Raw genomic sequence first — 16556 nt, 5'->3', positions numbered from 1 at the left:
TGCTTAATTTTTATTTCAGTAAAGTTTAAAAAAAAAAAGGAGCTGTGCTGCTGACTCGGGCCACGCCTCTCTTACGGTTCAGTTCCACAAGGGGCTCTGTGTGGTTCACAGCCTCCAAAAACCCGCTGAGGGTCAGCTATGAGTTGGTTCCAAAGGGACGGCATTGAATTCACGTTTTTGGAGTTGTCGTGGGTCACAGTGGATTATTGTTGGGTCTGTACTGACCAGAAGGCCATCGTTTGAACCCACCATGCCTCCTACCGCAGAAGGATGAGCCAGTTCCTCCTGTGAAGACTGGCAGCCTTCGGCCAGAACTGGCAGTTCCCAGGCTGTCTGTCAGCGTCACCGTGGGTTAGAACCAACACGGTCACAATGGGCTGCGTTTTGTTGTTACTGTTGTTTTTATTGTGTGTTAGGTAAATGTTTACACAACAAATTAGATACTCACTTAACATTTGTCTTATGACTTGTTCCTTTGAGATGATTCTCTGATTTTCGCTTTCACGGCATCTGCATTCTCATTTCTTCTGTTCTGTGTGTTCTCACTGACCTGGCGTCTCCACCTTCCTCACCTTCTTGTCTTCCTTGCCTTTTTGTCTTTGCTTTTTTTAGGTAAATGTTGACCCTTTGGTCTCCTGTTGTTGATTGATTATTACCTGTGGGTGATAACTACTTGTTCTATAAACCAGTCAATTTTATTCAGTCCCCAGAGCACAAATGAGTTCTCCTAAAAGTGTAAATAAAATGTGTACATAAGTCAGAGCCTGTTCAATTAGGTAGGTGTCATGTTTAATATGTTGTTGTTGTCGAGTCCCATTGAGTTGGAACTGACTCTCAGCTGACCCTTCAGCAGGTTTTCAAAGGCTGTTAATCACCTGGGAGGAGATTTCTCATCCTTCTCCCGTGGAACAGCTGATGGACTCGAACTGAGTGCCTTTCAAGATTTCAGTGCAATTTCTTTCCACTAGGCCACCAAGCTCCCTATATCTAATATAAGTTGGTTAATACTGTAAAGTGAACACCTTTGTATGTATAAAACCTTCCAGATATACTAAACATCTTTAGTGTAATGATAGTTATGATGCATGCAGCAAAATTTTGAAGTGTCCATTTGTTATTAAAAACCATTGATTAAATACATACATACATACATACATACATATCCATTGATAAACCTCAAATTTTTAACGTAACAAATTTTACTAGGTTTGGTTTTTAACTCTTGGTAATATGTAATTCAGGTGTTCATAGCCCAGAATTTGTCTCTGACTGAAAGATGATCTCCAGAAACCATTTCTGTTCCTGAGGTTACACTGGGGTAATAGTCTCAGACATTCCTCTAACCTCTGCTGATCCAGTAGGTCTAACTCTTAGAAGTTTAGATTTTCCACCACAAATAAAGGTAAAAAACCCAGTTGCAAAATGGGCACAAGATATGAACAGACACTTCACCAAAGAAAACATTCAGATGGCGAACAAATACATGAAGAAATGTTCAAAATCCCTAGCTCTCAGAGAGATGCAAATCAAAACAACTGTGAGATATCATCTCACCCCAGTAAGGATAACAAAATTTAGCAGAAGAGCAAACATTAATGCTGGCGAGGTTATGGAGAAACTGGAACCCTTTTTCACTGTTGTTGGGAGTGTAAAATGATGCAGCCACTATGGAAGGCAGTGTGGCACTGTCTCAGAAAGTTTCAGATAGAGATACCATTCATTTGACTCAGCAATTCCACTACTGAGAATATACCCTAAAGAAACCATAACTGCCATCCAAGCAGATATATGCACACCCATGTTTATTGCCGCTTTGTTCACGATAGCAAAGTGTTGGAAACAACCTAAGTGCCCATCAAAAAACGAATGGATAGAGAATCTATGGTCTATTCACACAGTGGAATACTACGCTGCACTGACAAAAATGAATTCCTGCATTATTATTCAAAATTAGCAACCCTGGAGGATATTATGCTGAACGAAATATCTCAGTCACAAAAGGAAAACTACTGCATAGTGCCACTATTGTAAAACAGTACTGACATCAGGGTTGGGAGGAACTTAAGAGAAGAGGGGATAAATAATATGTGTTGCATTGAAACAGATGAGGGAACTGTTTAAAAGGAATATATTAGGTATTATTTTCATGACAAGAGTCCAGAATAAGAGCTGCATAGTAAAGTGAACTTGAGGGGGGCGGGAGGATTGTATAACAATCAAAGAATTTTTTTTTTCCTCTTCAAGGAGAAGAACTAACTGAGAGGAGGGGTGGGTAGGGAAGAAAGTGTGCAGCAATGTATGAATGGAAATCCAAAGTGTGTAAACTATCATTAAAATTTAAAAAAAAAAAGAATATATGCTCAAGTCAAAATCTCTCTAAAAAGAAGTTTGGATTTTCTTCCTCATTTTCCTCCTCACCAGCTTGGGATTTCCTAGCTTGCCTTTGGTCAGAGCAGATGGTGGTGTTAGCTGGGCACCATCTAGTTCTTCCGATCTCAGGTCAGAAGGGGCCATGGCTTGTGTGGGCTCTTGGTCCTGTGGACAGGTTGCTTCTTTGAGCTTTGATTTCCTTTATTACTCTTTTCCTTCTTACAAGCAGAGGCCAACAGTTTTATTGTAGGTGACAGCTTGCAAGCTTTTAACCCCACATCCCAAGATGTAGGCCATCTCTATGAGCTGTGCTGTGCCAGCCAGTAACAAACTTGCCCTGGGACTGTGGTCCTGAGAGCGTTTTAACCCAGTAAAGCAGACCTCCAGGCTGTTTGGGTCTACCTGGGACCCCCTATCACTGTGCCCGTGATGCACTTTGTTTGCTGTGTATGGATATTCCATGAAGAATAAGCAGCGTTGTAAGCAGACGTGTGACTCTCCCTTGAGGTACGCATGTTAACTTTTCTGTGAACACATGTGCTTCCTCAGGTGAATGTCTGCGCTGCATGTTCTGGAACAACCTTGGCTGCATACATTTCGCCATGAGCAAGCACAACCTGGGCATTTTCTACTTTAAAAAGGCTCTTCAGGAGAACGACAGCGTCTGTGCCCAGCTCAGCACCGGCAGCACAGACCCAAGTAAGTGCGGCCCCGGAGGACACTTGGGATTTACCAGCCGAGGAAGGCGCGGGTTAAAGAGCGAGGGGGCTGGTGTATGCCTCACGCCGATCCTGATTACACGTTTGACTCAACAGCACATTACTAGACCTTTTGCTTGAAGTAGCAAGGTGTTAGGCAAAACGCTGATTTCTTGATTAATGCCAAATGAGTTCTGTTAGTTTTTCAGGACTTCACATGTGACATGGCAATGTCTTGCAATCTTTCAGCAAGTTTGCAAAGTTTACTCCTTCAGTATTTATGTGGATTCTTGCTCTGAGGTACTTAATATCAAGTGTTGTTGTTGATTGCCTTTGAGTCAAGCACGACTCATAGCAACCCTATGAACAAAAGGCCTGAAGCCTTTCTTTAAACTACCAACATTTATCAATGTTCATAGGGTTTCCAGAGGCCTGTTCTTTAGGAAGTGGATGCCATTCCTGCTTCCAAATACTGAACTTCCATTCAAGCCCTTGCCATCCCCTCAGAGCTGCTCTGTATGTAGGACCCACTAGATCTTCCCCCAGGGTCTTCAGTGCACTCGGCTGCCTTAGCTTTCTCCCGTGGGCCAGCTGCTGGGCTCAAACCACTAACCTGACACTAGGTCCTCTACACAACCAGGACCTCTAGTGCTTTACTGTCAAAATTGTGTTCTGAAAACCAGAAACTATTTTATTGATGAGAAATATATCCACAGTCATACGCTGATTTATTAAAGACTATGAAACATTAGTAAGTGAGCCGGTTCCCCTAACGTCACCAAGCTGAAAGTTTAATACAAGTCAGACTGCCTTACAGCCTTGAAAACAGGAGTGAGGGTGGGTGCCGCCCTCACTTAGCCTCGCCTGGGCATTGCTGCCTGAGAGGCAGGCACGTGGAGAGACGTCTCTGGCCCTGGCGGCACAGACGGCTCTGCCGGAGCAGTTTGTGGGGTTAGGGGCGGGACGCAGGGGAAGCATAGGGGTTACTGGCGGTGGACGGTAGCCTCTGGAAGCACTTGGTAGAATACCCATTTCCATTGTAATTGCCTTCCAGGCTTTGTATTCTCATCTGATCCTTTCCACTAGGCAAGAAGTTCTCCGGGAGACCTATGTGCACGCTCCTGAGTAACAAGAGGTACGAGCTGCTGTACAACTGTGGGATCCAGCTGCTGCACGTCGGGAGGCCGCTGGCCGCCTTCGAGTGCCTCATCGAAGCCGTGCAGGTCTACCACGCCAACCCTCGCCTCTGGCTCCGCCTGGCCGAGTGCTGCATTGCTGCGAACAAGGGGGTGAGCGCCGGGAGAGGATGGAAGAATTCCTCCCCTTTTCAGCCCCTTGTGAATGTATAAAGCTAGTCTTCTGTTCTTTCATTTAGACAAAAAAGATTGCACGTCAGACGGTTATTGGTTACGTTTGGGTTAGGGGTAAGCGTGGCCACGTGGCTCAGTAGTTCTGCTGAAATCTTGAAGCCCAGGAGAAGGTCAGGTCTTTGGAACCGTGTTCTGCTCGCTGCCGAGACAGGGTCCACACCATATGCTGGTGTGACAGGTGTGTGCTCCAGGCCATGAGAGAAGGGCTGATGACCGCGTGGTGACACAGAGAGGGTACCATTGTGTAAACTGCACCACCTCCCATGCCTGGGGCTTTTACTTTCATTTCCGTCCATCTTTAGACTCCGTGCATCACCAGGCTGTTTCTTTGACCCTGTGTATGTACATTGGCTCTGAGAGACTGGCCATCTTATAGGGTGTCCATGCCCACAGGATCCCTGAAAGGCAGTGATGGGTGCCTTTTGAATTTCAAGTGGAGCTGTGAGAAGGACAGGTTGTATCAGAGTTCCCACATGTCCCTGTGACCCCCATCTCCCACCCCCAGACAGTAGTCTCTGGGCCATAGGGCTGGAGGTGTGTTATCCTGAGGTTTGACGGAGCAGCAGCTGCTTAAAGCCTGTGAGAAGCACAGCCTGAGGCCGGGGGACTGACTGTCCAGGCAGGCAGACAGGAGAGAGAGCTGCTGTGTGCTGGGCTTGCCTTGTTTCCTGCCTCGGGCATGTGCAGTGTTACGCTTTTTTATCTCTTTTAGGGAACTCTGGTTAACCTTTAGGGGGCTGCACTGACCCCAAAGGCTGGGACTCTCGGGGTTCAGATCTCCCAGCTACTCCACGGGAGCAAGATGGGCGGTCTCCTCCCATGCGATTTACAGCTTCTGAAAACCGGCTGGAGGGTCAGCTTTGAGTCAATCACGACTCTATAGTAATGAGTTTTTCAATTAGCAGAAGTTATTTGAGCTTTTCTGCTTTCCACGGGTTTTGGCTTTCACAGTTTTTCCTGTATTTTTCCACTAGTAGCAATAGAGAGTGCTGACATTTCCCCTGGCAAAGGCAGTAACCCTCTGAGATGCAGGGAGTAAAGGCAGCCCTGCGGAGTTCCCCTCGGACGCTGACAACAACATAGTGAGAAATACATACCCAACAACAGAAGAAGCTTCTCCGGTTTTCAGTTTCTGTTTAGAATTCCATTTCCTCAGCCGTACACGGTTCGAATCCACCAGATGCTCTGCTGGAGAAGGAGCGGCAGTCTCCTCCTGTACCAGTCAGATCTGATTTGACGGTACACACACACACACACACACACACACAATATAAAAATTAGAGAATTCCATTCCCTAAATGGCAAGAATTGTATTCACATAATTCTTAACATACATAGCTTGCTAGCAATTATATATTGTTAGCAATTTAATGAATACTTTCAATTAAGAGGAAGACTTCTGTGGGTGTTATTTTGTGTATTATTTCTGAGAATTCTCAAAAATAGCAGAGTGCCCACTTCCCATGAGGACTCGATAGCAAATCAAACAATTTCCAAAAGACATTTGCCTGCCTCTCATCTCATCTCATCTCATCTCATCTGGGTTTAGGGCAGCACAGAGGCTGCCCTCTACATTCACACTCTGTGGGTCTCTCCTGTCCCCTCCTATAACGTCAGGGTCCCCATAATATGCAGCATGGCGCCTGGGAGGAAGACTGTTCTAAATCAAGCCAAGAGTCATGCTGGAGTGGCTTATTTCCTTAGAATCACTTCAGATATGTTAAAGAACAACACGTATCACATGCTTATACTTTTTTTTCCGACGCTAAACGTTCTTCCTTGTCACCAGAACCTCCATGTAGACGTGAGGACTTCTTCTGTCTATATTAAGTGTGGCAAATCTTTGGTCATCTTTCATGCTCTGTCTTTCAATTTCCCTATGTATATTTCCAGAGTTCAGAACAAGAGACTAAAGGACTTCCAAGCAAAAAGGGAATTGTCCAGTCCATTGTTGGCCAGGGCTATCATCGGAAGATCGTTCTGGCATCACAGTCAATCCAGAATACTGTATATAAGTAAGTATTTTGCAAAGAGAAACTGTGTCTATGTTTGAATGCTGTTTGATGTTTTTAAAAGTATACTTGGGATATGTCATTTCACAGGAGGAACTGCTTTGTGACTAGGAAACTCAGCTGATAGACACTGCCCCCACCCAGTAGTTCCACAATGAATGTTATGTGGCACGTGCTGTTGGTTTTTTCACACGCAGGGACGCTAGTGTTACCTGTGGACTCAGGAACCCTATTTCATCTCACCAATGCCATTATTCAGAATGTCCAGGAGAGGGCATCTTGGTATTTCTTTTGTATATTTTTTAGTTCTTACTGATATTTTTTATTTTGACATTTTCATTTCATTAGGAGGATGAAAATATGTTAAAACTAGTTTCTAGTGGAGGAGGAGAGAAAACTAACACATACAGCAAGCAAAATGATGTAGAAATTGTCTCAGGTAGACCGTTAGCTGAGTGACTTAAACTGGAATGTCTTTATCTTGTACCATGATACAATTTGAGTTGCTATTATTTTTCAGGTAGGAGACTGTATAGAATTCACTACTTCTTTATTTTCTCAAGCAAGAAAATTGGTCACTGTAGTATATGTTTTTCCGGTATTTAAATATTATCTAACACATAGTGGTGTCGTTTTAACGTAACTTCAGTAACAGTAGGTTTGGATATTGTAGCTGTTTTTTAAGGCATCTTTCCTATCATTTCAAAACTTCCTAATTTTAAAAAAACTTTCCCTTGGTGAAGCTTGCTTAGGTTGGTGTATCCAATCAGTAGGAAATGTCAACAAAATAGTAAGAAAAAGATTGTGCAGTTGTTGGACAATTTAGAAAAGAATGTTTTAAAAACAAGAGTCAACCAGAATAAGACTCACCCGTGAATGTGTGAGTTCTCCCTCCTCTTCCCGCGTCTCCGTACCGTCCTTACCTCCTCGGTGTGCCCTGCAGACGGTTCCTTTTTCATTGTGAGCGCAGTGACTTCCAGTTGGTTTAGTTTGTTTTTCCACACTAACATTGACGTTGCAGATACATTTCAAGTTGTCACCCACTCTTTGTCCCAGTCCCAGCCACAGAGTGTGTGTATGTGTGAGCACATTCCATTATTAATAAGAGTTCACGTACTGGATGCTGTTGTCAAGAATTTGACTCATTAACAGTCTCGGCACTAAAATTTCTACCCATCAAAGGGCAGTTTGCATTTTTCGTTGTATTGGTTTTATTTCTGAGAATAGAAAAGCCTTACTTTTATGTGCTAGACTTGACTGACTTGGTGGTTTTTTTTCTCTTTCCTCTTAGCGATGGGCAGTCCTCAGCCATTCCTGTAGCCAGTATGGAGTTTGCGGCCATTTGTCTCAGAAATGCTCTGTTGCTTTTACCTGAAGAACAACAAGACCCGAAGCAGGAAAATGGCTCTAAGAGCAATAACCAGTTAGGAGGAAACACGGAAAACAATGAGAGCAGCGAGACATGCAGGTACCCCCATCCTCTTACCTTCCATGGCAGAAAGCTTTCTGAAATTGACTAGCAGGCCTCGTAATCCATTAGTTATTCCTCGAGGTGTCAGTCTAAAAGTATTTCCAGCAGGATAGAGAAATAAGCTAAACTCTAAGTGAAGAAAAAACTTTGAAAGATAAAATGAAAAACAACAGCTTATAGTTGTCAGTCGTTGCAGAGTTCTGTTGTCACAGGGCTCTCTGGCTGCTGGAAAGTTCACTTCTACACAAAGGTGCTTCAAAATAAAGACCTATGGGAACTCTGGTGGCCTAGTGGCAAGGAACTGCAACTACAATCCCAGAGGCGCACGGTTCGAACCCACCACATGCTCTGCTGGAGAAGGAGGGACAATCTCTTCCTGTACCAGTCAGATCCGATTTGACGGTACGCTCACACACAAAAATAAAAAAAAAAAAATTAAAAAAAACCAACAACAAACAAAATAAAGACCTGTCATCTCCTTCTGAAAAATGAGCTATTAAGATCCAATTGAGCACCCTTCTCTGACACAATGGGTCACCGCGAGCTAGAGTCTACTCAGCAGTAAGTCGTTCTTTCTGTTGCAGTCAGAGGAAGTCTCTGGTGGCCTCGTCCATAGGGCATTGTGTGGGTAACCCAAAGGCAGTGCCTCCTTGGCGGTTCGAATCCACCAGCAGCTCTGTGGGGAATATAGCTGAGCAATCTCCCCTGTGCAATTTACAGCCTCCTGAAACCCGCTGGAGGGTCAGCTAGGAGCTGGTTTGATCAGAGAAGGCAGTTTTTATTTTATTGAAATAAATACTCAAGGAGCTCTGGTAGCCTAGTGGCAAGAAACTGCACTGCAATCCCAGAGATATGTGGTTCGAATCCACCAGATGCTCTGCTGGAGAAGGAGGGGCCATCTCCTTCTGTACCTGTCAGATCCAATTTGACGGTACACACAGACACAAAAATAATAAAATAAAAAAATTTAAAAAAAAAAAGAAAGAAATACTCAAGTCCTGAAGCTTCTCATTTCTTATTAACCTTTACTTTTTCTCTAACATACTGCATACCACTAGCCTCCAGAATATATCTGTATGTTTATTTTCTAGTATCATTTGAAAATCATGCCATTCTATAAACAGTGGGAATGTCTATCTAGTAATAACCAAACAGACACCATTATGTTTAGGAAGTTCTGCTTCTTATACATGATATCTTCAAACTTAAATCTTGAACACCAGTATTTTTTCTTTATTATGTGTACACCAGGGATGTGTCCTATCTCCATAACTTTTCAATCTATATGTAGAACAGATTATCCAGGAGGTTGGGCTCTATGAGGAGAAATGTGGCATCAGGATTGGAGGAAGATTCGTCAATAATCTATGTGTTATGCAGATGACACACCCTGCTTGTTGAAACAGGAGGACCTGAAGCACTTGCTGCAGAAGGTCAAGAGCTGAAGCCTTCGGTATGGATTGAGGCTCAACATCAAGAAAAGATTCTCACCACTGGACCAATTGGCAGCATCAGGATGGATGGTGAAGAGATTGAGATTGTACACAGCTTTAGTTTGCTTGGCTCCACAGTCAACACTCTTGGCACCAGCAGCCAGAAAATTAAAAGACGTATTGTGTTGGGAAAGTCTGCTGTCAGAGACCTCTCCAAAATACTAAAGAGCAATAGAGCAATGATGTCAGTCTGGACACTAAGGTGCGCCTGATTCAGGCCACAGTCTTTGCAATCACTTGCTATGGATCAGAGCGCTTGACAATGACTAGGGATGATAGAAGGAGAATTGATGCCTTTGAGCTGTGGTGCTGGAGAAGAATATTGAATATACCATGGACTGCTAAAAGAACAATCTGGTTTGTCCTGGAAAGGGCTAAACCAGGCTGCACCTTGGAGGCAAAGATCCTGAAGCTTCTCACATACTCTGGACATGTTGCAAGGAGGGACCAGTCCTTGAAGAGGGATGTCATGCTTGGGAGGGTGGAGGAACAGCGCAGGAGAGGGAGACCCACTTATGAGATGGATTGATTGACTCAGTGACTTGGGTAATAGGGATAGGTGTGTCAGAGACAGTGAAATTGGCACAGAATAGAGCAGAGTTTAGGGCTATTGTACATAGGGTCGCTAAGAGTCACAAGCAATTCGAAGGCACATAATAATAACAACATAACAGAAATATAGGATTATTATAGAAAATTTGAGGTAAAATTGTGATCCTTTTTCCTCATTGAGAAAGTCAGGTTTTAAGGTAGTCTGCAGTAATGAGGTGATTAATATACTATCCCTGAGGAAAAGACAGACACAGAGAAGGATAGAGACAGTCATGGAAATCAGAATTATAGGGAGAAAATGGGGAAAATGCAATTACATTGTGGGCATTGACATTAATGTGTTAGATACAAAGTGGATATAAATGAGTAAATGAAAAAGTAACTGTTTTTATAAACCATGCACATCAGAATAAGTATCTTTTTTAAAAAAATAATGGAACTCTTGGGGGGGAAAATTTTTTTAAAAAAATTAATGTTGGACTGTAAATCAGTGAGAATGAGAGATACATGAAAATATTGGTCATTTCCATCAGATAATAGAGATACTGTGATAAGTTAGAGATTTTTCTTTTCTTGTTGTGTACCATCAAATTGGATCCAACTGGCACCAAAGGAGATTGCCCCTCCTTCTCCATTGGATCATCTGGTGGATTTCGAACCGCATGCCTTTGGGATTGCAGCACAGCTTCTTACCACTAGGCTACCATGGCTCCCTAAATCAGAAATTTTTAATATCACTTTGCACACTAGGTAAAATGACACCAAATTACTGGACATTGTCATTATTTTTACTTTTCTTTTATCATTAAAAGTTACATGGGAATGAGGATAAATAAGTAAAATTTTACATTTAATTGCTTATTTTTTTTCTCTTCTTAATTAAGAATGTGTATTTATTTCAGCAGTAAAAGCCATGATGGGGATAAATGTATTCCGGCTCCCCCTTCTTCTCCACTGAGGAAACAAGAATTAGAAAACCTGAAGTGAGTATGAGCTAAGCAAAATTAACATCACCTCTCCTGAGACTTGCACTGTTGGGAAGCAAGCTTTACCCACTTTCTATATGGCAACGGTCTAACAGAAATATAGTACAATGTTACAAAGTGGATACCGACATTGAGACAGTTATGATACAAATAATATAGCTTGTTCCTTTTTTTTCTGTGATTCTAAAAATGGCATGCTTGACTTTTCCTCCACTGAAGGAAAGGCCCTAACTTGTTTTCAACTTCAGGTGGTTTTTTGTTTTGTTTTGTTTTTTAATGTATTTAATTTATCATTATTATTAATTTTAACAAAAATTTGCAGAGACTTAGGGTTTCCATTCATTGATTGTTGCACTTTTTTCCATGCCCACTCCTCACCCCCAGTTCGCTCTTCTCTTTTTTAAAAAATTTTTTTTTTATTATTTTATTATTTTGTGTGTGTGCGTGTACCGTCAAATCGGATCTGACTGGTACAGGAGGAGAGTGTCCCTCCTTTCCTGGCAGAGCATCTGGTGGATTTGAACCTTGTACCTCTGGGATTGCAGTGTAGCTTCTTGCCACTAGGCCACCAGAGCTCCCCTTCGCTCTTCTCTTTGAAAAGTAAAATTCTTTGTTGTATAATCCCTCCCCCCAAGCCCACTCCATTACATAGCTCCTGTGAATGTCCTCCTGTGAAGGTCACACACACTTGGCCTTCACTCTTCGGGACCAGGGCTCAGGAGTGCTGTGGCAGGGTTGTAGGACAATTTCCTATTTCCTTTTTTAGGGAAGAAAAAAGAGTTTCCCGAGTAGCCATATGTGACTCAGTTTCTCCATTTCCTTGACATTTGAAATCATCATTAGTTTTTGTCTATGGTGATGGTAAAATAGACATCGGGTATGGGCAGTGGTTACACAGATTGACTAATGTAACTGATACCACTACGTGAGATAACAGAACAATAGAGAAAATATATGTTCTAAATAATGTTACAACAGCACCAAAATCAAAGACACGAGGGGAGGATGCAGATGTGGTTACTACGGCAGTGTCGCCAACCCCCTTATAGGATTCCTGTTCTTGTCTTGATGGCTTAGGATCGTGCTTTCCTAAGTTAAAGCGATCAAATGACCTAACACTGTCCTGAATTTCTCTTCTACCTTTACTAGAGTTGGTGCAGAGGGAGCTAACATGGGTGAAATGTGGTATAAGGTGCAACAGTGACAGCATTGGGGAAAATGAATTTGCCTCCCACCCCACAAAAGCATACTTTATGTGCATTATGGCCAATGGATTGCTTTAGTTACCATGGCTAGAGGTATTTTTGTTTTATCAATCCACCTGCATGTTATGTTCATCTATTTTAATAGGTTGTTTTGTATTATCAAAATCTTAATACCACCAAAGGTTGCAAAGTGTGAAGTCAGTCTTGTCCCGTCTTGGCCTTCTTTTTCCTCTCCCAGGAAGGCTGGCAACTGGCCGGTATGTGGATGTGATTACAATGAATTGTCTCAGTCCTGTCCCCATGTATGTGTATATTACTATGTTTTTGTTTTCTACACAAATAATTGAAAAGTCTCCACACTACTCTATTCCTTTTTTTTTTTGTCACTTGACCATTAAGAGCTGATTTGAAAAGTCCAGTGTTCGGTGTCCTCCTTGTCAGGGGATTTGTGGAATCGCCTTCCATGAGTCATGGGTGGGACAGTTTATTTTTATTTTATTTTATTTTATTATTTTGTGTGCGTGTACCGTCAAATCAGATCTGACTGGTACAGGAGGATATTGCGCCTCCTTCTCCGGCAGAGCATCTGGTGGATTCGAACCGTGTTCCTCTGGGATTGCAGTGCAGGGACAGTTTATTAAGAGCTGTGTGAATAATGTGTGCATTGTTTTATCATTGTGAAAATATATTGATAACATCTGCCAGTTCGTCATCTTCCACATCATTTTATGCATTTTAAGGATCATCTTTTACTAAAAAGATGTTTGAGAGAATTTGAATGAATGCCAGTCGTTAGAATTGCTTTGTTTACGTATCCGTTTTAAAAAGTATAGTATTCTGTAGTGGCTGGATTGCACAGTTTGACTTTGCCTCCTGAGAATGGCATCACCGGGAACAGTGCATGCCCTGGGGACCTGCTCAAAGGGTCTGTTCTTTCCATGGTGGATAGTGCGCTATGCCTTCGCACAGTCCATACGCCTTAGCAGAAGGACAGATTTTCAGAGAAAATAAAATGACTTCGCTGGTTTTTTAGATGGGACAGAGGAGATCTATTGCGAATCCCAGCAGCATAAAGGAAAACAGAGATGAATTCACTAGTCCATATTAACCTTTTATTCTTATGGAGCAGATGGGGCAAAGGAAGCGGCATGGATGGAAGGAGCTGTAGGTAGCATAGACAGATCAGAAGCTGCTGCTGAAGGCAGTAGTGATGGTCCTGTGCAGACATCTGGAACAGGGCAGGAGCTGTTAAAGATTCATGTCATCATTGTCAGCTGTAACGTTCCCCACGCAGTGGACATGTCAAAGGGTAGTTCTGTGGCCGAGTCACCTGTCTCCTGTGGACAGAGCTGAGGCTCACTGCCTGGCTGTCCAGGTTGTGGAGTTCTTAGAAATACCATCTTTTGACCTGAATTCTTTTATGTGATTGGAAATGTCAAAGGGCTTTTCTGCGGTGGAGAGGAGAACATGGAGAGGGCAAGGCTCCAGGTATTGTTCACAGGGTCGTGAACTTGATAATGCAAGGCCCCATTTCCTCCTCCCAGCATCACTAATGTGTAGGAAGCTGCCGTGGATTAACCTGGTGACCACCTCTTACGGTGCCGATTCACAGCTTCTCAAGGAATTTATTTTTGAAATAATATTAACGATAGGCTTTATTCCGTTTTAAGTTTTTTTCAAGTCCTTATCTCCCCTGATCCTATGTCTACACAGATGATGACAGGTCTTAAGAATGATCATTTTAGGAAAATTACATGTTTGTTTTCAGAAGACAGGTGTTAGTTGTCAGATTCTGTACCAAAATCCATGAAGCGTTCAGAAAATGATCTCACAATTGAAACAGAAATTTGTCCCCAGAACAAAGAAATGCCTCAGGAATCAGTTCAACTGTTCAGTCTCCCAGAGGAACTTGTTTGTTATGTGTGGATGTGCCAGTAGTTTTCAGTGATAGTAAATTATGTAGGAGAAGATGCCAGTCTTTGTCCCACAAGAGTCAAACTGTGTGCCTTAGGGTCGGCAGCCCAACTTCTCACCACTAGGCCACCGGCGCTCCCTCAGATGAACTTCTTGTTTTGTTGTGTACTATAGAGTTGGAGCCCACCCACAGCTGACCCTCCAGGGATTTCCAGAGGCAGTTAATCACACGGGAGGAGTTTGCCCATCCTTCTCCGTCAGAGCAGCTTCTAGCTTCTAACTGCCTCTCAGACTGCAGTACAGCTTCTTGCCACTAGGCCACCAGAGCTCCCTCACATGAGCTCGTTGTTCATGTGCCATCGAGTCAAGGTACTAATATAATGAGTGGCTGTCTGTTAAAACGGTGCCTTTGTTGCTGAAACCACTTAAACCCCAGCAGAAGCACGAGGCCCTTTCAGTCTGGCAAGGGGAGCCAGAGGGCTTGTGATAGTTGTTCTCCAGCCTCCGGTTAATGAATGCTATGACTTTTAGGTTTTTTTTTTAAAAAAGTAGTTTGTTTACCCTAAAGAGTTGAACACTGGTCCACACTAGATTTTCATAGAAGGTTACCCATCCTAGCCAAAAACCGGATATCCATCATGCGCTGATTGGGTACCTGAGCTGTAGACCCCGTGTGGTGGGTGTCTGTTGGAATATTAACCTGAGGCCATGCAGTCGGCTCCTGCTTACGGCAACCCCCAGTGTGTCGGGCAGAGCTGGGCTTCCTGGAGTTCCCAGGCTGTTTTGTTTTCCTTTGTTTGGAGTACTGAACTCCTTGCTGTTGAGTCAGTTCCAACTGTTAGTGTCCCTATAGGACCGAGTAGAACTGTCGCATAAACTTTCCAAGCTAAGTCTTCACAGAAGCAAATGATCACATCTTGGTCCTAGGGCAGAATTAGTGGCTTCAAACCACAGATCTTTCGCATAAGCTGAGCACTTAACCCTGGCCCCCAGAGCTCTTTTGCACAGAACTGCTCATATATTACTGATTGACACACATGACTGACTCATGAAACATGTTTATGTCTGGCACCTTTTAGAATAATGTGTACACTGTGTGATTGCATTTCTATAAATTAAAGAACAGGCCCAATGAATTTGTGGTGACAGCATCAGAACAGTGGCTGGGGATGTAACTGAAAGGAGACTTTAGGGTGACGTGTTCTGTGGTGACCGTGGTGTACAGTCTGCCATATGTCCTGACGATATTACGAGTGGTTGCCACATCTGTTCATGTGATGTTCTTACACAACATCTGGTTATGTTTTATGGGTCTCCGCCTTCTTTTCCCTTTTCCTTCTTTTAAGGAGTTTTTGGGTAGCATGGATGCTGAGAGCTGGACTGCTCACCAAAGCCAAAGGCCCTGAAGCCACCTGGACACCTCGTGGCCTCTTTAGCGATGCCTCTGAGTTAAGCTGCTGGAGAAAAGCACTAAATCTCCTTTGGCTGCCAAGTGAGCATATCTTGTAGAGGGTGCGGCCCAGGTGCTGCTTAGAGGGAAGAAGGGTGAAACTCTGCCTCACATTTCTTTTGGACAGGCTCTTAGGTAGGGCCGGTCCTTGAAAAAGAACATCGTCCTCAGAAAAGTGGAGGGTCAGCGAAGGAGGGAAAGATCCTGCGTGAATGGGTGGACGCAGTGATTCTAACAGTGAGCTGGAGCAGGGAGGAGATGGTGGCCTCTGGGGACCTACCAGGAAGAAGCTGCCCTGCCAACCCGAAGGCAGGGGTTCAAATCCACCGGCTGCTCCGAGTGAGAAACATGGACAGTCTCCTCCTGTGTGATTTTTACAGCTCTGAAAACCCGCTGGAGCGTCAGCGATGAGTTGGTTCTGACTCGATGGCACACACAACCTTGTGAATTATTTCCCATTCAACTGAAAGGAAATTCTTACCTTGGTTATGGGGGTTTTTTAGTGGGTTGTGTTTTTTTTTTTCATTCATTTTATTTTAGTGTGTGTGTGTGTGTGTGTGTGTGTGTGTGTGTGTGCCGTCAAATTGGATCTGACTGGTACAAGAGGAGAGTGCCCCTCCTTCTCCAGCAGAGCACCTGGTGAATTCAAACCATGTGCCTTCGGGATTACAGTGCAGCTTCTTGCCACTAGGCCACCAGAGCTCCCTTACCCTAGTTATGGTTTGTAAGAGAAGATGAATCAAAACAAATGTCTGATGATATAAATATTACAGATGGTTTTACTTCCCTTAAGAAGCCCTATTTCTTTTGACTGTAGCTCAATAATAATTTCATAGCTCCCTCAGGTAGACCTGAAACAGGGCTGTGTGGGGTAATCTTTGTACCCTCAGAACTCTTGCAGGTGGCCGCCCACCCCCATTTTAGTCTTACAATTTTGTGATCCTAATAACACTTGTCTAGTTCTGCAAAAGGAGGCAGTCTGTGTCTGTGACCTCTTGTCCCCGGAGTAGCAGTAGTCTGTGTTCACCTGGCATG

At 43.4% G+C, this 16556-nt stretch overlaps 1 protein-coding gene across 3 annotated transcripts in view; it reads left to right on the top strand.

Moving 5' to 3' along the window:
• CNOT10 (CCR4-NOT transcription complex, subunit 10) overlaps positions 1-16556 on the top strand; it is a 51527-nt gene that overhangs the window by 21878 nt on the left and 13093 nt on the right. For 2 of the 3 annotated variants that reach the window (XM_006890618.1, XM_006890620.1), the window contains 5 exons: positions 2920-3069; positions 4155-4357; positions 6332-6453; positions 7742-7918; positions 10869-10949. In XM_006890618.1, the coding sequence (XP_006890680.1) occupies positions 2920-3069; positions 4155-4357; positions 6332-6453; positions 7742-7918; positions 10869-10949 (733 nt within the window). The remainder of the gene's footprint in view (positions 1-2919; positions 3070-4154; positions 4358-6331; positions 6454-7741; positions 7919-10868; positions 10950-16556) is intronic. The other variant, XM_006890619.1, reaches the window with a different exon arrangement.

This window comes from Elephantulus edwardii, unplaced genomic scaffold (assembly GCF_000299155.1).
Source record: "Elephantulus edwardii isolate Elephantulus edwardi_28Jun2011 unplaced genomic scaffold, EleEdw1.0 scaffold00091, whole genome shotgun sequence".
Taxonomy (NCBI): Eukaryota; Metazoa; Chordata; class Mammalia; order Macroscelidea; family Macroscelididae; genus Elephantulus; species Elephantulus edwardii.
Note: the sequence above shows the minus strand (reverse complement) of the source record. Positions and strands in the feature narration are given on the sequence as shown.